Source organism: Monocercomonoides exilis (genome assembly GCF_001643675.1).
Source record: "Monocercomonoides exilis strain PA203 chromosome Unknown scaffold26-1319188, whole genome shotgun sequence".
Taxonomy (NCBI): Eukaryota; Preaxostyla; order Oxymonadida; family Polymastigidae; genus Monocercomonoides; species Monocercomonoides exilis.
The window spans coordinates 895,535-917,460 of record NW_027150571.1 but is presented as its reverse complement, the minus strand read 5'-3'; the positions used below and the strand labels follow the sequence as shown (position 1 = coordinate 917,460).

The 21,926-nt window shown below is 39.1% G+C and overlaps 3 protein-coding genes across 3 annotated transcripts; 1 reads left to right on the top strand and 2 right to left on the bottom strand.

Annotated features, from left to right (window-relative positions):
* Positions 1 to 26: 26 nt before the first annotated feature.
* On the top strand, positions 27 to 1,984 carry MONOS_15569 (Translation initiation factor eIF-2B subunit delta). The gene is made up of 6 exons (XM_067868454.1): positions 27 to 149; positions 206 to 316; positions 377 to 491; positions 578 to 770; positions 916 to 1,201; positions 1,422 to 1,984. The coding sequence occupies exons 1-6, from the start codon at positions 39 to 41 to the stop codon at positions 1,860 to 1,862; spliced, it is 1,257 nt and encodes a 418-aa protein (XP_067726340.1). The 5' UTR covers positions 27 to 38; the 3' UTR covers positions 1,863 to 1,984.
* Positions 1,985 to 3,943: 1,959 nt separating this feature from the next.
* MONOS_14594 (putative Reverse transcriptase (RNA-dependent DNA polymerase)) lies at positions 3,944 to 7,235 on the bottom strand (the record flags this gene model as incomplete). Its single annotated transcript, XM_067867409.1, has 5 exons — positions 3,944 to 5,303; positions 5,363 to 5,818; positions 5,901 to 6,496; positions 6,543 to 6,788; positions 6,888 to 7,235. 5 exons carry the CDS (start codon positions 7,233 to 7,235, stop codon positions 3,944 to 3,946), a joined length of 3,006 nt encoding a protein of 1,001 aa, XP_067726339.1.
* Positions 7,236 to 12,263: 5,028 nt separating this feature from the next.
* MONOS_14595 (uncharacterized protein) lies at positions 12,264 to 21,339 on the bottom strand (the record flags this gene model as incomplete). Its single annotated transcript, XM_067867410.1, has 2 exons — positions 20,881 to 21,339; positions 12,264 to 20,631 (listed from the first exon to the last, which is right to left on the bottom strand). Exons 1-2 carry the CDS (start codon positions 21,297 to 21,299, stop codon positions 12,264 to 12,266), a joined length of 8,787 nt encoding a protein of 2,928 aa, XP_067726338.1. The 5' UTR covers positions 21,300 to 21,339.
* Between the last annotated feature and the right edge of the window lie 587 nt (positions 21,340 to 21,926).

Sequence of the window (21,926 nt, the reverse complement as noted above, 5' to 3'; positions counted from 1 at the left end):
AGAATGAAATTTTTGATCTATGCCACAATACAAATTAGATGAGTAAAAAACAAGTGAAAAAGGCAGAGCCTGCAGGAACGCAAAAGCCGAAGCTGCTAGATCCTTTTGCAGATTTAATGCAGCATGAATTGATTGAGAATATTAGATCAGTTTTGTTATATTTGTTGAAATTTTAAAATTCTTATTTTTTATTTGTCTTTATCAGCTTTCTGTTGGAATTCATCCATCATTTATTGATCTCGGATTCAAACTGAATAGAAAAGCGTTTCCTATTGATAAATCTCCAGAAATTAGTTTACTTGAAGTCTTTCAAGAGGTTCTCTAATTTATTTTTTGTTGATGAATACAGTTTTGATTTCAATTCATAAACACTCAGCTTATACGTGATTTTATTGTTAGTCCTGGAGTTTCTTTCGTGCATTCATTTCCTCAACATGCAGTTAAGCATCTGAAATTTCTTAAGCAATGTTATCCTCCATCAATTGCAATGGGTTTCTTTCATTCTGCGATTTTTTTTTCATTAATTATTATTTTTATTTAAATATATGATGTTTTTGGATCTTCTTGCATACTTTAGAGAATGTTATGAATTGGCTTCTTGAAAAAGTTTCGTTCATTGAAGATGCTGGTGAGACAAAAACAAAACAAAACTTGTGTGACGACATCACAACATACATTCAAACAATAGAAAAGACAACAAAGCTCATCATTGAGAAATCACAAGAGCATTCAATAATTAACGACAACGATGTTATCCTTGTTTATGGATTGTATGCATCTATTTTTAAAGAATTTTCAATAACAATGAAAAAAAAAATTTTTTTTTTGTTGCTTCAACTTCTAACTTCTTTCATTTCTTATTCATTCGCAAAAATGCGAATGATAATAACGAAACATTATGCATTTACCAACCAGCTCTACGACAATTATAAGTGTGCTTGCCCAGTCGTGGGAGAACGGGCGTCGGTTCCAGGTGATGATTGTTGATTCGATGCCTGCTTTTGAAGGCGTGGAGATGATGCGCAAACTTAAAGCGCTTATTCCGCAGCTGCCTTGTTCGTATTGCAATCTGACAGGAATCAGCTATGTGATTGGAAGGGTGGACACGATTTTCTTGAGCACTCAGTCGATTCTGTCGAATGGCTACATACAAGCACATGTTGGTGCAGCAATTGTGTCGTTGCAGGCGAAAGCGAATAAGGTGAGTTTATTTGAAATCAATTTTTTATATTCATATTTATATTTATTTTAATTTTATATTTAATTATCCATATATATATTTTTTTATTGTTTTTGTTGTATAAAATTTCATCTTTTTGTTCAATCTTAATGTTGCTTATTCAAAATTTTCGAAACTATTTTCTTTCATTTTTTTCTTTTGTTCTTTTCTTTCTTCATTTTTATTTTTATTTCTTTCTCAGAAAATGGTGGTTGTGTTTTGTGAAACATACAAAATGAGTGATCATGCAACGACAGATGCAATTTGGCCTCACAACATCAAAGGACTTCCTTCAGAGTTGCTTCAAACACATCCTTCTTCTTCATCATCATGCTCCACTCTTCTTCCTTCTTCTTCTCAATCTTCTTCCTCTTCATCTTCATCTTCCTCTTCCTCTGCTTCTGCTTCCTCCTCTGCTGTCACTTCATCCTCTGCATCTTCTTCTGCGTTTGGCTGCTCATATTTGCCGTCTCTCAATGTTGGGTCTCCATCGCTTGTGCTGGTGAACATCTGCTGCGATATAATCCCTTGCCATGAAGTGGACATGGTTATAACTGAATGGGGCGCATTCCCGCCTTCGTCTCTCTCTGCGCTTTTCAGAGCATTCGGAAATGCTGGGCAAAAGAAAGCTAAGGATAAATAATTTTATTTATTCATTCTTTTTTAAATTGATAAAAAAAAATTTTCACATCAATAAATTTTGATTTAACATTATTTGCTTTTTAAAAAATCGACAAAAATTCATATGATCTGAAACAACAAAAACATAAAAAGAAAAAGAAAATGAAAATGAAAATGAAAAGAAAACCAATTATATTTCTCTTATTTTTCTTACAGCTTCGCTCCCAATTCAATATTCTCTGCCCATAAATCGCCAAAAACAAATTTTCACCCCGAAAAAATGCCTGCTTGTCAGCAAAATTAACAAAAAATCTTATTGAAATTCATATTCTTTCTTTGAAAGTGATTACGATGCAAATTAGAAAAAAGAAGATTAGAATAAAGTTAAAAGGATTCTTATCAATCATGTTTGCTTGCGGATTTCTTGTGATTGGAAAAAAATGTGTTTCGGAAATATGAAAATGAAATGCGTAATCTTGAGTGAATATTCCACTTCAAAGATAAAAATACGATCATTGGATCCATAATAAATAACATATAATCAACAAATCCTTTATTATCGTTATCATCCTTTGTCAAAACATGCCAACAAAAGAAAAAACAGTGTGAAGGCATATACTTCTATTTCTATTTTGAGTTTTTGTTTTCCATCTGATTTTTCTTTCCAAACATGTGTGAATTTCATATGAATGAATAAATTTTTATTGTTTTTTGAATTCAATGCATTTTTGAAAAGCAGGAGATGGGAAACACTGAAAAGTTCGCAGGTTCATCATCAATATTGCATTTTAATTCATGATTGTTGCGATTTTATTTATTCTTCATTTTTTTAGGAAAGAAAATCGAATATCAATTCCTTCTCTTATAATTGAGAACCACGATCTATGGGTAGTCGCCCGTGAGGATCAAGGTTGTGAAATGGTGGAAAATTCTGAAATGCAATCGACAATTTCACAACAACTTAACCATAAACCAACAATTGGATAAAAAACGAGCTAACCAACTGAACAAGCGTTATCACATACTTTATTAACGCTAAGAAAAGGAATAAACAAGAACACCATAACTCGAAACACTTATTTACCTGGGTGGGAGTGAAACGGTGGTGGGCCAAAGAGAAGGAATTGATATTCGATTTTCTTTCCTAATAAAAGTGCATAAGCACCTTTATTGTCAAGAAAATCTTCAATCAATTCCTTCTCTTATAATTGAGAACACAAGTTAATTGGGAGATGATGAGACCATCATCAGAACAGCTTTCGTGATCGTCCTTTGCTTTTCCTCTGATTCCTTCCTTATTTGGGCCCTTGTTCTGATTATGAACTCTTTTACCTGTTCTGGCGTATCTCCTTTTCCTTCACTGGGCTCTTCAATCCTTGTAGGCCTCATTGGCTGTTCTTCCCCACTTCTTTGTTCTGCATTCTCTCGTTGACAAATGGAGCTATTGGCTTGTGGTTTAGTTGTTTTCTCATTTCCGCCTCTCTTCTTTGTTTCGGATCTTCTGCACATGGCTGTGCTGTCTGCATCCTCCCTGTTCGCTTTATCTTCTTGATCGTTTGTTGCAGAGGCAATAACGCGGGCCATTGATGATGCTAGGTTTGATCGAAAATAATGTTTGACCAACGTGTTTGTTCGTGGTGACAATCTTGCAAACCTTGCCACTTGTTCTGGGGGAATTCCTGCCATCGTCAGTGCTGAAAGGCTTGCTGCTTTGATCGAGTAAGGTGTGAATCTCTTGGGCACTCCTGCATCATAAATCGCTTCCTTTGCGAGCTTCCGAATTCCTTCTACAGCTAACAGATGAAAGTTCTCTGTGTTAAGAAGCAATTTGTCTGTGTGTCTGTTTTTCTCTTGGACTTTTTTCCACAATTCCTGGATCGCTGATGCGGGACAAATCAAACTCAGTTCTGGTAAGAACGGAACAGCAATCTCCGTGCGTGTGTTTGAGGTCTTCAACCTTGTGTCCAAATACACGCCTTCCTCCTCAAATCTGCTTTCCAACATATTGATCCTCTCGAGCTCCGTGAATCTACAAGCTGAAAACAACATCGTTAGAACAATCACTTTCATAGTGAGCTGTTTAAAGCTTAACCCTTCATTTGGTCACAGGCCAGAAAAGAAACTAAGCACTATTCGAGGATTCCAAATGTCTCCTGTCTTCTTCTTTCTTGACTTGTCCGTCCTTCGGAACGATCTAAAAAGGGTACGAATAATAGGGATGTCTCCAAGGAAGGAAGAGAATACAATATTGGAGTAAAGCGATACTGCTGCCCTTGTCAATTGAAGGCAAGTTAACTTCATGCCACCGTTCCTAAGCGATAGAAACACATTTGCACAACATGCGGCCCACTCTTGAATAGACTCCGGTATTCTTCCATGTCCACACTCTCTCCATTGTTTTCCAAAATGAGCAAATCCATACAGATACCCTCGCCATGTGCTCCTGGATATGCCTGCTCTGCACTCTTCTGCTAACGAGAAAGGGATTGATTTTTGTTCCAATGCATTCTTCCACCATTGTTCCCCATCGCGTAAGGTGCATTCAGCCAGATTATCCTCAATCGACCTGGTGGAAGACTCGCACCTGTCCATTGCATCGATGGACCCTTCCGCAGAACCTCCTTCTGATTCTTCCAAGTCCATTCCAAATGGGGAATGGACCTTAACAAGCTCTCCCAATTCTGTCCCTTCCAATTCGGCAGGAGTAATATCACTTGTGCTCTCTCCTGTCGTGCTTTCTGGATCGTCGGAATCACAAGCGGGATCGGTGGATGAGCTAACACGACTTCGTTCTTCCAGGGAAACATCAGTCCGTCTTCTGCAAGCTGACTTCCTATTCCGCACCATCTTCCCACTTTGCGATTGTGTTGCGCTGCAAACGCGTCCAGCGTTGGAGCAATGTTTAGTTTCGTCATTATCTTTTCCCATTCTTCGTCCTGCACCTCGTAGTCTCCTGCTCTCTCCAGTCATGATAACACATCTGCTCTTGTGTTCAGTACACCTGGAACATGTGACGCTCTCAACTCTATGCCTAGATCTTGTTTTAGTCTCCATAATTTCCTCAGCACTGGTCGAAGCTTCTTCCCTGCATTCCATCTGTTTATGTTGAACACCACGGATGTATTGTCCGATCTTAGGTGAAGAAAGGACACGTGATGTTCCTGTAGGAATGGTGCGAAGTGGCTCAGAGCACGAAATACTGCCATTAGTTCCCTGAAATTGGATGATTGCTTTCTCACTCTGTGGGGGAACGGATTGTGCGCATCGAGGAGCTGGTTGTTCAAGAGGAGCGAAGCTCCCCAAGCCGTCTCCGATGCATCTGTTGTAAGAGTTGCATCCGGGGAAAATACTGGGATAAGCCTGCGTCTTGGGTGTGCTCTCAACTTCGATATCCATTGCCGAATCTGCTGCAGGATTGAAGCATACAACTTCAATTTGCCTTTCCATCCTCTTTCCCTTATTCCTTTCTGGAGCATACGATGCATGGAGTGAAGCCATAGAGAAGCGTCTGGCTGAACAAACCGAACAGCATTGAGTTTTCCAATAAACGAAGCCAGATCTTTCACTTTCACAATTCTTGCTTTTGCACAATCCTTTTCCCATCTGCGACACAAGCGACTAAGTGCTTCTTTTCTGTCTCTTGCAAGCCGAACCTTCATCTTCGACGAGTCCCACTCGAAGCCAAGGAAAGAAAACCTTCTTCTTGGTGTCAACTGGCTTTTCTCCTGGTTCACCAAAAGACCTAATTCCTCCAGAAACCTGATAATCTCTTTGGCGGCCTGTGCTAAGTATTCCTTGTTCTCGTGTAATATAAGGAAATCGTCCAAATATGCAATTACCCGAACATCCCATCGTTTCCTGATTTCTGAAGTCACCTTCCTCATCGCGTGCGTGAAAATTCTTGGGGCGTCTACGAAACCAAACGGCATTCCTCTGAATGTGTAGTCTTTTCCAGAAAATCTGAAAGCCAAATATGGTCTTAGGTCTTTGGACACCGGAAGCAGATAGTAGGCCTGTTGTAAATCCACTGAGACTGCGTAATCTTTTCTTCTCAGCACACGCTCTACTGTCTTTTCGTTGTCGCATTTGAAGTGCGTCTTTATCAAGGCAGCGTTCAATCTCCGGCAATCCAGTATCTGCCTCCATGCTCCCGATTTCTTTCTGATCAAAAACACGTTGTTCCTGTGCCTCACCTCCTCTGACCTTATCTCCTCCACAATTCCTGTCTCTATCTGTTCCTGCAGAAGATCTGCGAACACCTTTCTTTGATCTTCGTTTGAGTGAACGGCTCCATCTCTGAACGGCATATCCCTTAGCTTCATTCTCATATGTTTGCTTTTCCACATCGCCTGCACGCCCTGTTTTATCAACTTGGCACCACCAATTCTTTCCCAAGCCTCTATGAAAAACTCCGTTCTTCCTCCAATCCTTGTCCTGCCCATGACTCCTTTCCTCGCTCCATCTCCCCTCTCTATTGTTGACCCCGACTTCGGCTGTAGTATCTCCAGTTCGTTGTGGTCCATCCATCTCTCTGCCTCTTTCCTTCTCGTGTTGCCTGTGAGCGGGGTCCTCTCCGAAAAAAATGTGAGCCCCAGATCTTTCTTGGGCCAGTGTAATTTCTTCTTGGAAGCCCCTGTGTTGCAGAGCTCCTCTCTCCTTTAGACCATAAGGAACTTGTTGACTTTCTGCTCGTCACTTTAACGGGGTTTGAGGAGCTTGTCGCTAATCTTGTCTCCTTTAAAATCTGCTCCTGGCGTTCGGTTAATAATCCCGTCACATTTTCTGATTTCATTTGCTCCGCCATCCGAAAACCAAATCTTCCTTGCAGCCTGGTTGTTCTCGCCTCCTGCAATGCCTTCGCTATAAGCAGTAACGCGTCAGCTCCCCTTTGTGCACTTTCCCGATGAGGGTCTGAGTCAGCCAAGCTCAGAAGCTGAGCCTTGAAAGCCTGATACAAACACAGCTCTATTCAATAACCCGCGGAATCCAACGCATCATTAAACCAATTGGCCGATTTTTGGAAGGGGGGAGGCGCTGGCTGCAATACTGGGCTTAGATCCTGAAGCGCGTATTCTTGTTCAATACTGTCTATTGAACAGGTAGGAAGTTGAAGATCAAACATGGATCTATTTGGTTCCTGACCGAAAATGCTTTTAAAAACGTCAGCAGCCCTTTCGTGCAAGTCTGAGTCTGTTTCTTCTTCTGTGCTCTTTTCTTCGGTTGCTCTTGCCGCTGTTTCCGGAGGACTTGGTTGAGAAGATACCGACGCAGAAGAAGGAATTGGTGGAAGGAGCGTTTGGACCCCAAGCTGGCTTTGCACCCCACCTGGCAGTGAGGCTGCTTCGGTTGCCGGTGTAAGTCCAGTTGTCTGCGGGAAAAATGGTGATTGCATCATTGATCCGATCGTGGCGACTACCCATAGATCGTGGTTCTCAATTATAAGAGAAGGAATTGATTGAAGATTTTCTTGACAATAAAGGTGCTTATGCACTTTTATTGTAGAGTTGTTTTATAAAATTGAACGTTACGATGAGAATGAACAGAAATTCAAAATCCTTGTATTGAATGAAATGATGGAGAAAATGAATAAAGAAGAATATATATCCGTTTTCACAACAAAATTGTTCAACGACATGGACAAAATTATTGAAGAAGAGATGCTTTCGATGGAAAATGCTATTTTTCTGTTAAAGCACATTGGACATTTCCAGAAATTGAATAATATTTGGAATAACAGTTTTGGTGATTCTCTTTTGAGGAAAAGATTTGAGAAGAAGATTGCTGAAGAAAAAAAGAAGAAAGAAGAAAAGAATGATAATCTTTTAATTAATCTTTATGAATGCTATCTTTTGCTTTGAAACTGTTGTTTTTCAGAATTGATATCGATTTGTGTTTCTTGTCTAATGAAAGTTGCCTTGAGGAAAGATGAAAACGAGGAGACTCAAAAGGAAGTGGAAATGGCTATTCTGGCTTTAAGTGGCATTAGTAAATATGATGTTTGAGAACCACAAACTTATTATTGAAGTTTTAGAATTTCTTTCAACTTTTTTATAAGAAAGTTTCAAAAGAGTTGTATCTGACTGAGATTAAAGAGATTGTACAGTATCATCAAGAACACAACAATCTGACGCAACTTGCTTATCAATCAGCATGGCAATTTTTGATTTTCAGATTACCTGATAAAAGTTTAGAAGGAATTATTTTAAATGATCTTCATTTTATAAGAGAAGCTTCAAAAGAATTCAAAATGCTGGGGAAATGTGTGGATTGGAATCAAATGGAGGGTAAATTGAAAGAAACGAAAGAAGTGAAGATTCTTTGGAGATGGACGTTCATATTCGAAGAGTTGTTATACAATTTCCAAGTGTGGACTTTGGAAGTTATTGGGTTGATCCATTGTTTTGTCTCCCTCTGCAGAGCATCAAGAGAGAATGAAAGAGAAATATTCGAGACATATTTCACGTTTTTTCTGACAATTCCGGATCACACAATTGAAAGCGTTCATTCAATGTTGAAGGAAGGAGCTGTTGATATGTTTATTGAAGAAATATTGCGATCAACATCAGAAGATAAAATTTCCCTTAATTGTTTGGAGCTCTTTTTGGTATTTACAAAAAAATTGAAAAGAAAGGCAGATATAGAAGCAGAAGAAGGGAAGAGAAAGTCAACAAAAATGAAGATATTTAAAATGATGGAAGAAGAAGGATATGAGGATATCATCACAAGCTTCTATGAAACATTTTCTTTATTCAACAAAGATTATTTTGGTGATTTATCATTGAATATATCTGAATATTTTGTGAATATTTAGCAAATTTCTTTTCATTTGGTTTTTGCAACTCAAAAATATTGCTTCACTTTACCAATTGTTTAAGAAAATAGTAATATGAATCATCAAATTTTTGTTTCTTCAATTTATTTCAAGTAAAAATAAAGGTGTTCTTTCTGCAAAAAAACCAAACAAACATGAATAGGTTTGAAATGAATAACAATAATAATGCAGCCAAACCATTTTATCATGGAATAATGATTCAGAAGAAAGAGTTTTCAAACACTGTTGTGAATATCAGACACTCTCAATTTTGAAAGCCTTTCTATAAAACGATCATATTCTTCATGTCTTTGATTATTATTGTCTTTTTTCTTTCCAAAGCCTTGGAAAATGGATTTTTTTCAAACTTCTATCATCAGTTGATGTGTGAATAAGGGTTGTTCTTTTTGAAAAGTCGCAAATGTTAAATTATCTAATTCAGTGAAATATGTAATTTTTCAAAGAATTCTTTCAATTGATCTGTCGAAATTGACTGGAATACTTATCATTTCTTATTAAAAATTTGATATTGTTTCATTTTGTTTGAATGCGATTGTCAATAGTTCAATCGAAAAAAATTCTATAAAATTATATATTTCAATGAACCTGAAAATTCAACTATTGCAACTTTTCAAAATAAATATCACAAATGACGAAACAAACCTTGTATGAAGAAATAACAATTTTTTTTTTCAACTTTTCCACTTGACCAATCAAAAAAATATTAAAATAAAAACATATAATTGTGTTTAAAAATCCACATATCCTATTGACTAATTCAACACAAAACCATAAATGTCATTATTTTTTCCTTTTGAGGTTTATTCATTTATTTCTCTTCAAATTGGAAAAACAAGAGTGAAATGTGAAAACATCATTCTCAAAGTTCAGTCAGTGTCTTTTTTTTCTTTTTCATATTCCTTATTCTCAATTTCATCTATCATCATCTTCGCATTTCTTCTTCATAATAAATATTCTTCAAGTCTATTCACTCATCCTCCAAACAACTCTTCCCAATCTTAAACGTTCCTCATCATCAAAATTGAATATGGGTCATTCATTTTGAAAAGTCACAAATGTTAAATTTTTGTGTTTTATTTAAATGTTCCTTGTTTGATCATTTTTTGTAATTAATCAGTCAGATTTCTCCAATATTCACTTTTTCTCTCATCAAATATGTTTGTGAATTCTATTTGTATATGTAACAATGTTTTTAGCATTTGAAGCAAAAAAATGATCAAATAATGAACAATTTTTTTAAACCCAAATATTATGCATATGCGACTTTTCAGAAAGAATGACCCATATGTTTGAGACCAATTCCAATCTTTGATCATTCTGTCAATTATTTTAACATCAATTATGTGAAAAGAGTAATTATTCCATCTTCGTTTGTTATTTCAATCAATGTGTTGATCGCATCCATTATCTGTTTCCAATCATTCTTGATTCAATCCTTTTATCTATTCATATTATGGAAACAAAAATAACACTAAAATGATAAACATTTATGACAACTTCCCAGCACAATCCTGCAATATGATGATTGCTTGAACACTTTCATGATACAAATAGTTTATTTCACTTGCACACCAAACACGCTAATGTTATTTGAAAAAGTTAATGTGATTAAGATTTTGAAAAAAATGAACAAAATGCGTTTTCATTTATTTTTAAAAAATCAAAAAGACAAATATGCAAACAATCGTATGCATCAATGTTCGTCAATAAAACATAAATTATTTGAGAATGAACAACTATTGGATGGGATTGAACCATGTTTTTTTAAATGTTTTTTGGTTATTCATAACGATCGTTATAGACTTTCTATCACAAAACAACTCTTATTTTTTTCTTTTGTGATTAAAAAAGAGTATTTGTTATTTATTTGATGTTATTTTGCTCCACACATAAGTCAATCAGATGACATCTTTCTGAAATGTCAACACTCGAAACTCTCGATGAAAATATTCACAGATAAAGGAGCAAGGATTCGATTTTGAGAATAAAACAAAAATGATAAATGCAGATTTAAATACAACTTTATGTATTCTGTGGAATGGTGCAAAAAAATAATCATACAAATGCATCAAAAATTGTTTTATCAAAAACATTATGAAATCAAAAAGAATCGCCCATTCATCCAAAAAACATTCGTTATAGGCAGTGCTCTTTGTAATACCTCCGAGCCTGTGCTTTTGAGGCTTCAACTCTCATTCCAAATACCCTCTTTCTTTTTCATTCTCATTTTTTTAACTTTTATCAGAAAAGAAATTTCAGGCAATGAGCTTCTTGATGAACTGGGATGAATAAAATGCCAAGCAATAAGAACAATCTGAAATATTCACAGAAAATAAAAGAAAGTGTTATTGCTGAAGAAAAATTGCTTTTGGGGACAAATAAAAGAAAACCCATTTTTGAATTATTCAGAAAGACGATAAATGCAGATCCTATAAAATTAATGTTTTTGAACTCAATGATGGAAAAAGAGAAGAGAAGAAAATGGACTTGTCAGATCTCGTTTTGAATTTATCAAAAGTTTCATTTATCATTTTTTCACATCGAAATACCACTAGAGTCAACAATGTCAAAAATTGGAAAATGTTTCAAAATAACAATTTTTTTCTCTCATTCAATCAATTCTCAATCATTCGTTTTTCTTGAAAGGATTGAACACACCCTGGCTCTTATTAACACAAAAATGTCATCACAATTGAAAATAATAGGAATCTTTGGTGAATTTGTTGTTTTCGTGCATGAACAATACTGTCTGAAACATTTGATATTTCAGTGACTCCCCTCAATCACTTCGCACTGAAATTCAATTTCATTCCCAATCTGTAATCCCCTATTTATCTTTTGATCTCACACACTTCATAGCATCAAATCAACAAACCTTCTTCTTCTTCTTCAAAAAAAAGAAAATAATCACATTCTTTAAATTTATATAGCTATTCATATTTATCACTTTTGAAAACAAAGTTCATCACATTCAATTATCAATAGACATGATTACTGAATTGTTTTTATTGCTGTGGCATTATCTGGCCATTCCAGTGTTTGTGCTCATCAGCTCTGCTTCCTGAGAAGAGAAGAGAAGAAAAGAAAAGAAAAGAAGGCATTCAAACAGATTCAATTTGATTAAGCCTTCCAATCTCAAGACAAACATTGGCTCCATTCAGTGTTTTTCATTTCACAAAAGAGATTGATCTCCATTCAATTCTGAGTATTTTTCTCAAACAAAACATAAAAATGCAAAAAACAAAATTCTCAAAAAATAAAAGCATGAAACATAAAAACAAGGAAAATATACACACACAATCAATCAATGAAATGATTATCGAATTTTCTTCACTTGCTGAATAAAGCACATGTCCAGATACCGAACTTTTTCCTGCCCATCACTCCCATACACCTCACTTTCTGTTCGGCTCTCTCTTGCAAAGTTCAACACACTGCGACAGCAACGTCACACTCCACTTTGCACTCGCTCCCTCTTCCCCATCCCAATCCCCATGCACACCCACATTAGTCCCTTGTTCCAAGACTCATCCGCCCATTTCATCCAATTCATCTCAATCAACATCCTCATCCTCCTCTTTCCCCCGAATTTCATTCTGCTCCTGTGTTCGACACCAAACACTCGCTCCCCTCCACAGCACATGACTCTCCAACATAGTCCATCGCATCTGTCATCGTGAAGATCAGCGACCCTGCCGGCAGACACTGTGTCAGCCCCTTCTTCACATCCCCCAGCCCCATCCGCTCTTCTGCCCTTTCTTCAACACATTTCCCAATTATCCCTTTCATCGTGAAGCTTTTCACAACACACAAATCCGGCCTCTCCCCATTCACAATCTTCTGCCCTGCCACCTCCCCTTCATACTCCCCAAACGGGATCTCCAGCGTCAGACACTCCCACAGCATCATCCCTATCGAAAACGCAACTGATTCTTTTGTTGCCCCCATCTTCTTGTTCACCTGCAGCTCTGGCGCCATCCACCTCAAACACTCCTTTCTGTTGTATTCATCATCCTCAAAGGCAGAAGAAGGAAGAGAGTCACTATCATCATCATCATTGTCACTGGCAGATGTCACAACAGTTGATGACGAGATAGACGATGAATCTGAATCATCATCAGATGAGAAGTCAGAGTGCATCACAATGCAGATCACCATATGTTCTGAGAACAATACAATGTGAGGGCTCAGAGTGGAAAGAGAAGATAATCCATTTTCCATCTCGTCAAATGAGTGAAGTGCCCCATTCGCAACCCAAAATAGAATTTGGGCAGCTGTCATCTCTCTTTCTAGGAGAGTGCCAATAGGCATCTCCTTTGTCTTATTCCTTCCATGAAGAAGCATGAACAATGAATCCCTCAAGTCAACAATCAGCTTCTCATGAGGGGATGAACAGGCCATTGCATCCACCAGATTCGACATCGATGAAGTGGTTGGGCACAGACTCTCCGATCGAACAAATGTTGAATCTGAATCTGTCGTTGAAGTTGTTGAAATTGATGGTGATGGTGTTCGCTTTCTTGTCTCTTCTTCTTCCTCCTTCTCATCCACCTTCTCCAGCATCCATTGAGGAATCTTGTCTGAATCTCTTCCCAAGATGTATTCAGTGGAGCCGCTCTCAGACAGAAGATGTTCTGATGATTCGGAATGTCCCAAGCTTTTCTCATACACCCTCTTCTTCATCCTTTCTTCATTCTTCTTCTCTGCCTCTCTTTCAGCTCTCCTCCACTGCTCCTCAGGCGACATCTCCATCGTCACCATCTCAAACGCCTTCGGATCCTTCTTCACTGTGTCATTCACAATCTCTCTCAAGTCTTTGTTTTCATTCTTTGCCCTTCTCCACCGAACAGCCAGAACAACAGACACAATCAGAACGATCAAAAACAAAACAACAAATATCAGGCAAAAAACAGCCCATGATGATTTCCCTTCTTTCCCTCCTTCAACAATCCTTTCATCTCCTTTTCCAACACTTTCACTCCCGTTCTTCACAATAAATCGCTCTGTTGATGATGGTGAATCTCCTTTCCCAAACACAATCAACACACTCACTTCTGTCTCTTCTCTCACTTTCTCCAGTTCTGAACATGAAATAACTGAGTGAATCTCATTCTCTGACACAAACCCTTCTTCTTCAATCCCCTTTCTCACAATCTCCTCTTCATCCCCATTTTTCATGCTCATCTTCACTGACAAATCACATGGCAGAAGCAGCTTTCCATGAATCATCAACTCCACATCCCCATTTGGCTGAGAAATATTCTTCACCTCTTCCAAAATGGGGATGAAAAATGATGATCCTCTTTCTGAAGCTATCCCTCCCAATTCGCACCCCTCATCCAATATCCACAATGAAGTGTTTTTCTCGATTCCATCTCCCCCTTTCACACTCACAATATTCAACTCCCCGTTCCCTGTGCAGATCACATTCCTTCTGGCTGATGGATATCCCTCAATCGATGGGTTGTTGTTCTCAAACTTTCCATTTTCAATCTTCACACTCCCTCCACTCACCCACAGCCCACCTCCCTTGCTATTTCTAACTGTTGTTTCCCTCATCTCCACATTGCTCTTCTCAACATCAACCAATGACCCATTCCATTTGCATAACCCTTCTTTTCTATTGTTTTCTTCATTGGCAACCTCGATTTCTTTTTCTCCATCAAACACACATATCTCAATCCTCACATTCTTGGAATTCCTGATCTGCATCATCCTTCCCTTATTCACTGAATTCACACATCTTCCAAATGAGCTGTTCAGCAAACTCACCTCTTGTTCAGGATCTTCCATCCCAATCACACACCCCTCCAACAGCAGAGTCACATTCTCAACTTCCATCTCTTTCATCGCCACCTTCGCTTTACCTCCAATGCTCACAACATCTCCCTCACATTTGATATTCGATATTCTTGTTTCAACAATTATCGCATCCGATTCTTCACAAAATGAAAGAATTGATTTTGTTGAATGAATATCCCTGAATGTTGTTTCTGATATCTTCAGCTCTCCACTCTCCACACTCACAACTGAGCTGTTCAACTTCATATCCTCAATTGTTGTTGATAATGAAGAGAAGAATTCACATTTCTGTATCTCCATTGAACCATTCTTCACTTTCATAAGATTAATGTGAGTTGATTTAAATCCATCTTCAAATTGGAATGAGCACCTCTCCACTGAACATTCATTCACAAACTCCATCACACAATCCTTCTCACCTGATTTCTCAATCTTGCAGTTCAACCGAACAATCCCCTGTGTCTTTTTCAATGAATTCACAACCAGATCTCCAATCACACACTCCTTCCTCACAAACCCTTCTCCATCAATCAGAATCCCATTCATCACCCCTTCCTGGACGTGCTCAACCCCACAGTTGATGCTTGCACATGCACTGCTCTGTGCCCCACACCCCCTCCCATCACTCCCTCTCCCACTCACAAACACCTGTGCCGAATAATAGAATGTGATCAGCGGAATCAGATCAACATCTCCCTCGCTCCAACCATCCCTCCCACAGATTGAGTTGTTCGAGTTCAGTGACTCCTGGCTGTAGTTCAGCGCAAACAGTGTTTCGTTGATCTGGTGCTCAATCGAGTGGCATCTGACAAATATGTCTTTCCCCACATGTGCCTCATTCATCACAAACAGGATGTTCACAATCTTGAAATTCAGAGGCGGAATCTGACTCTCATTTCCATAATTCGCATGTGGGTCAGACCCATCAACGAACAGCCCTCCTCCACACCCTGTCTCACTCGAGCACTTGCACATCGAAAATGAGCTCCCATTCACTTTCAACACTGACTCCCCACTCTTCAGCACCACTCTCATCCCCCCTCCTTCAGCACTCAAACCACTCTTGCAACTCGACATCGAACACTCATCCATCACACACTCCACTCCATCCTCAAATGATCCCACATCAACAACACTCGCTCCAATCCCTTCATTCGTGATGTTCGCAAATGCACACCCAACAACCCTCAGAACTGGTCTGTTCCCATTTGAAAATACCTTCTTTTCTCCATTCATCTGGTTATCCTCCTCAATCATCGAAATCAGACTTCTTTCTGTCACATCAGTAAATGAGATGTTCACATTCTGAAGTGTCACCTCACCTGCACTTGGCCTGAACGCAATCAACCCTTTCAACTCTGAAATCAAACTCAACGAACACCTCTCAATCAATACACTCCCCCCATTCACTCTCATCACACAATATCCAAAACTTTCTGCCACCCCCCTCCCTGGCCCAAATGAACAATCTGAAACTGACAATAATGTGTTTGCTCCGGAGGATTCAATCAACACTGAATGATGGGTTGCGATGGCTGGCTTGGTGAATGACACATTCACAAATGACAGACTCACATTCGAGGATATCATTGAACCATCATCCAATTCATCCTCATCTTCATCACTGATCGTCACTCCTGTCCCTATCTTTGACCCTTTAATCACCACTTTTGGTGACTCTAAAACTGAAGATGATGATGAAGAAGATGAAGATGAAAATGAAAATGGAATTGAATGGCTCAGCAACCCTGATCCCACAATCGCAATATGTGTCTCCCCTCCTCCAAGTGTTGGATGTCGAAGTGATATCAAGTGGTCAATCGATAAGCATGGTGCTTCCGAATACCCACACCCACTGAAGTCTCCTCCTTTCTCCCTCGAAACATACCCATCCCCACTCCAGTTCCTCCACAAATACACAACCAATGGAATCACATATCCCTCCTCTCCTGTCGTCTTCCTCTCCCATCCACACAGTTCATCAAACGATCCCAACTCCTCTTCCTTTATCTCCCATTTCAGGTGCTCCTCACTCACAATCTCTCTCAGATCCCATCCTGACACAAACACATTCTTCCCTTTCCACCCATCACATCCCTCAAATTCCATCCCTTCCATCACAAATGTTCCCATCTCATCTGCCAGCTTCACAAACATCCCTCCTCCCATTCCTCTCCCTCCATCCTCAACATCCTCTCTTGGCACTTCACACCCTGAATATTTCACTCCTTTCATTTCCAACCTCCCTCCCTTCCCCACTGATATCTTCATCCCTCCCCCTTTCGTCCCATTCCCCCCTGAACACACTGATGACAAATTGCATCCTTCAATATTCACAATCCCATTCACTCCCATCTCCACATTCAAACATCCTCCTCCTCCTCCTCCACTCCCACCAACAACTTCCACTCCACTCATTCTGCTGCTATTCATCTCCAATTCAACTCCATTCGAAACAACAATTGGTGATTTCCCACTCATTCTTACTCCCCATTCCATCACAAATCCATGAACAACCAACCTTCCTCCCTCAACACATATCACATTGTATCCAATCACTTCTTCATTTCCAAATGAGACTGAACAGCTCGTGATTGTGATGGTTGATGATGATGAGGAGTGGATAAATCCACTTCTCTTCCCATTCATCTCTTCATTCAACACAAGTGACAAATAACCCATCTCAAATGATTTTGTGCACTCAATAAGGTTATTCTGGGTTATCGATCCTTCATCCCTCACAACCACCTTCATCCCCTCTTCTTTACCTGAAACATGAACCTCAAATGAAACCACTTTCATCTCATTCTTTATCCATGATTCTGAGATAACTTCAATTTCATTCACATTGCTGCTCGCTCTCTTCCCAACACAATAGTCAATCGTCAAACACCCAAACCCCTCAAACCCACAATGGCTCTGATCCAGCGCCCTCTCTCCTCTCCCATCAACTCCCAGCTTTGTCCCAATTGAACACAAATACACAAACAGCGGAATCACTTCCCCTTCTCTCCCATCCTCACTCCCACACAACTTCAACACATCTGTTGGAATCACACCAAAATCAAAAAATGAAAATGAACTCCCATTCACTTTCGATTCCAACAACACTCCTCCACCACATTCAACAAACACATCCTTCCCATATTGAGCTTTGTTATTCTCCCCAAACACAAACAAACCCTCTCTTCCCGATCCCATTTTCATTGAACCATCCCTGCTCTCCATCACAATCATCATCCCTCCCCCTCTCCCTTCTCTTCTCCCACCTGAACTCTCCCCTGAACCCTTCGCCTCGCACCCATCAATCACACAACTCCCATTCACAACAACACTCCCTTCCCCCTTCACAACAACACTCATCCCTCCTCCTCTTCCACCAGCACATCTGCACCCCTTCACAACACACGATTCAATCACAATTATCCCATTCTTCCACTCATCCCCCTCTGCCCCAACCACACCACTCACCCATCCTCCATCTCCACTTCTCTTCTCAATGTTATTCACCTCACACCCACAAAACACAACTGATTCCACCCCTTCACAAAACTCAATCAGCGAATATTCTCCAAATCTCAAGGTCTCTGTGATCACCAATCCCTCCACTTTCACTTTTCCCCCAATCACATTCACAAAACAATATCCAATGAGATTCTCAGATGAACAAACAACAGAACAGTCAGTGAGTGTGAGGAGTGTGGAATTGGATGAGATCAGAGATGATGATGATGCACCAGATAGAACAGATGGAATACAGAATTTGATGTTTCTTATTGAACATTTGCTCAACACCTCAATCAGACAAGATGACTCAAAATTCTCTGGTGCTTTCACCCCAACTCCCATCCCTTTTCTCGCACATGAAATCTCCCATTCATAGCCATCTGTCATTCCAACTGCCTCAGCAAGCTCAAATCCTGAATCCAATTCGATCTTCTTGTTTGTGTCGGGATATCTCACCTGCGCTGCATGGGTGATGGTGGCACACGCATAATAGTCAAACCCACAGAACCACGAGTCGTATCCACCCAGCCCATCCTTCCCCTTCCCCACATGAACTGCATCTGGATATGAATCCAAATACACATTCAGTGGAAATAGCCCCATTGTTGTGTCACTCCGATCACATCCCACCAGCTCATTGTATTTTGAACTGTCATGTTGGACATTCAGCGTTGAGGAGCTTATTCCCCAGCTCGCTGAATTGCTCCCATTCACAAACACATAATTCCCACCCAATGAGGCAGAACACCCTGAAAAGTCAACTGACACAATCGAGAAGTCAATCGAGTTGTCGGCCAGATACAGCATTATCCCTCCTCCATATTTCCCACTTCTGCATCTCTTGATTGTTGTTGTTCTTTCTATCTGAAGCTTGCTCGTATCTGTTTCCATCTCAACCTTGATCCCACCACCACTGCCATTCACACACACACAATCCTCGATTGTCACATTCTGAACAACAAATGTCTCCCCTTCTGCCACACTCTTTGCCACAACCACTCCATCTCCTTCTGTCAGCCTCACATTCCTCACAGACACATTCGTCAACATGCTCTCTCCAGACGTTGAAGCTGTCAAAAACAATGCTGATGAGGAGAATGAAAATGATGATAAAACAGGTTCAGAGAACAATGGTTCTGACACATTCATATTAATGATCTCCACATCAATCATTGACAGCTGTGAAAGTGGAACCACAAACACTGATGATGATATCTCATAGTCTCCTGTTTTACTCGTGGTGATCACAACATCCTCCAATGAGAGTGACCCACTCCTGTCATACACAACAACAACATTTGGTGAAGGATTTGTATTTGAGTTACAGTCAACTTTCATGTGCAATAAACCAAGGTGACCTGTTGAAACACTGAACAGCGATCCAGTTGATGAAAGAGATTTCATTTCAATCGAACTCTTCTCTTTGCCTCTCCCAATGAATGAAATTTTCTTTATCCCAATATCAATTGTTACTGTCTCGCTTGTGTGATCCCCTTCCAGCAGCGTGATTGTCAAGCTAATCTGCACCTCGCACATCTCAAATCCCTTCTTTACTGTCAGACAAGGATATGTGGTATTTGCCCCACAAAGCGGAGATGCATCATTTCCATTCACCGAAACATAAATCGTCTTGTCCTTCAGCCAATCCTTCTTTTCCACGTGCTGATATGACCAGACACCTGCATCTGCTAAATTGAATGCATAGCAAACTCTCTTTTCATCTGTATTTGTTGTGTATGATTCATAGAATGGGTTATCTGAATTCAAAATTTCATTAAAATAATCAAGATATGCCATATCATGCCCATATGGTGGAATGGCCGAACATTGACATTTATGGAAAAAAAGGAAATAACAATAAACTGTTTTATTTTGTGAAGCTTGTCTGTATGGGTACAACTCCAATCCACCTCCATGTGCAGATGCTGCGCATGCAATGAATTTTATGTTCTTCATTTTAAATGCATCAGGAACATATTGACAAAATATCCCTCCACCGCCGGTGCTTGAAAGGAGACATGAAGTGAAACAGCAGTCAAACACACATGCACTCTCTCCTCCTTCGTTTTCAATTCCGATGCACCCTGATCCTGAAACATTAAAACTTTCTAATTTCAACCCTCCTCCGTATCCAATCGCTTTGCAATTATCGAACTGGCATCCACTCACTCGAGTACATAAAGAAATTCCATATAGATACACTCCTCCTCCATATCGTTTTGTGGAGACACAGCAATTGAAAGTGCTGCTTTCAATTATTGTTGTTTTTATTAAACTGCTCATTATTCCTCCGCCGCACCAATACGATGAACAATCGTTGAATGCACAATGAGAAACAGAAAGTGAACCAGATGTCAGCGTGTGCATAAATATTGCTCCTCCATTCGAGGCTTGATTTGAATAATCTTCGCTCATTTCAGTAGCCTTCGATCCGTTCCACTCACACCAAATAAATGAATATGCTCCATTATCCGTTGTGTTTTGTCTCCCTGGAGTCAACTTTCCATCTGCAGTTCCTTCGCATACAACATTCCTTGTCCTGCAACACCCAACGAATGAGGTGTTTGAGGCTATTAAGGAAGCCAATGGATTATTGAGCGAAGGAACAATTCCGCCATCATATGCATCGCAAACTGATGAAAATGAGCAGCTGTTCATCAAACATGTGGTTTGGGATGACGTTGTTGTTGCAGGTGAACATGCCTCATTTGCTGTTGAAATATTGAAAAATGTCAGGTGAGAGAGGGATAAAAGATGAACGAAGGATGAAGAAAGGAATGGGGCTGGTGAAACACAAAAAGAAGAGAAATGAGAAGAACAAACAGAAACAAAGCATTTTTCTGAATATTCTCCTTTTTGTGATTTTGAAGAGAAAAGTGGAGAAAATGTCTCCAAAAACCCAGTTGAAGATGAACCAAGCGAAATGTTGGTGAACAGCCCACAACCTCCTGTCAAGCAAAATGGAGACATTCCACTCACCACAAAAATACCACAATCATCCAATTCAAGAATACTTCCGTCCCCAACTTCAAAATCATTTCTCTCATCACGTTGAATCAGCCCCAATGATTTGAGCTTAATCGATGAATTAATCAGAACAAAGCATCCTTCAATCTCACTTTCTTCAAATATTCTTTCAATTTTCACCATTTCTCGTTTTCCAAAAAAATGCTTATTATTCACAATCTTCACTGAATTCTCTTTCCAAATTTGGTTGTTTCTTTCATTCTCCATTTTTTGATAATTTTTCTTTGATTTTTCTTGTTTTTCATTTTCTTCAATTCCACCATCATTCACTTCAACAAACATTTCTATCATGTTTTTTTCTCCATTCTTATCATTTGGAAGGCCATCAAACAAAGAATTTCCCAAATAATCTGTTTTTCTGTCATTTATCGATTCCTCTACCAGCTCTTCTTCATCATTTGTGGCACCATTGCACAGGCATTCCACACAAATTATGCACACAAAACCACATATTCCAGACAGCATGGGGACTTATCCACACAAAGAAGGCACTTTTCTTTTTTTCCGGATTTCTTCTAAATAAGAATGGGCACAACATTTTTTGAATAAAAAAAAGAAAGAAAGAAATCATTTTTTGTTCAAGTGTTAAGTGAGATGTTTTTTTTTAAAACTGTGATGAATTTTGAATGAGAATAATTTCGTTTTTGTTTGATCATTTGAATAATACAAAATGATTGACTGAAAATGTTGATATTCTGATATTTTCATTATTACAGAGAGAGAAGCTGTAATACTCTATTTTCCTTTTATAACATTTGCTTCTCAGTCTCTGAGCGTGTTGTTCATTTTTCAAGTGAAGTGAGAGTTGGAGAAGCATTATTCTTTTTTGGAATTCATTTATCTGAGGAACAGATGAGGTGTGTTCAATGAAAGAATTTTGAAGAAACTTTTCATATTTTGTTTTCCGGTGTTTGTGGT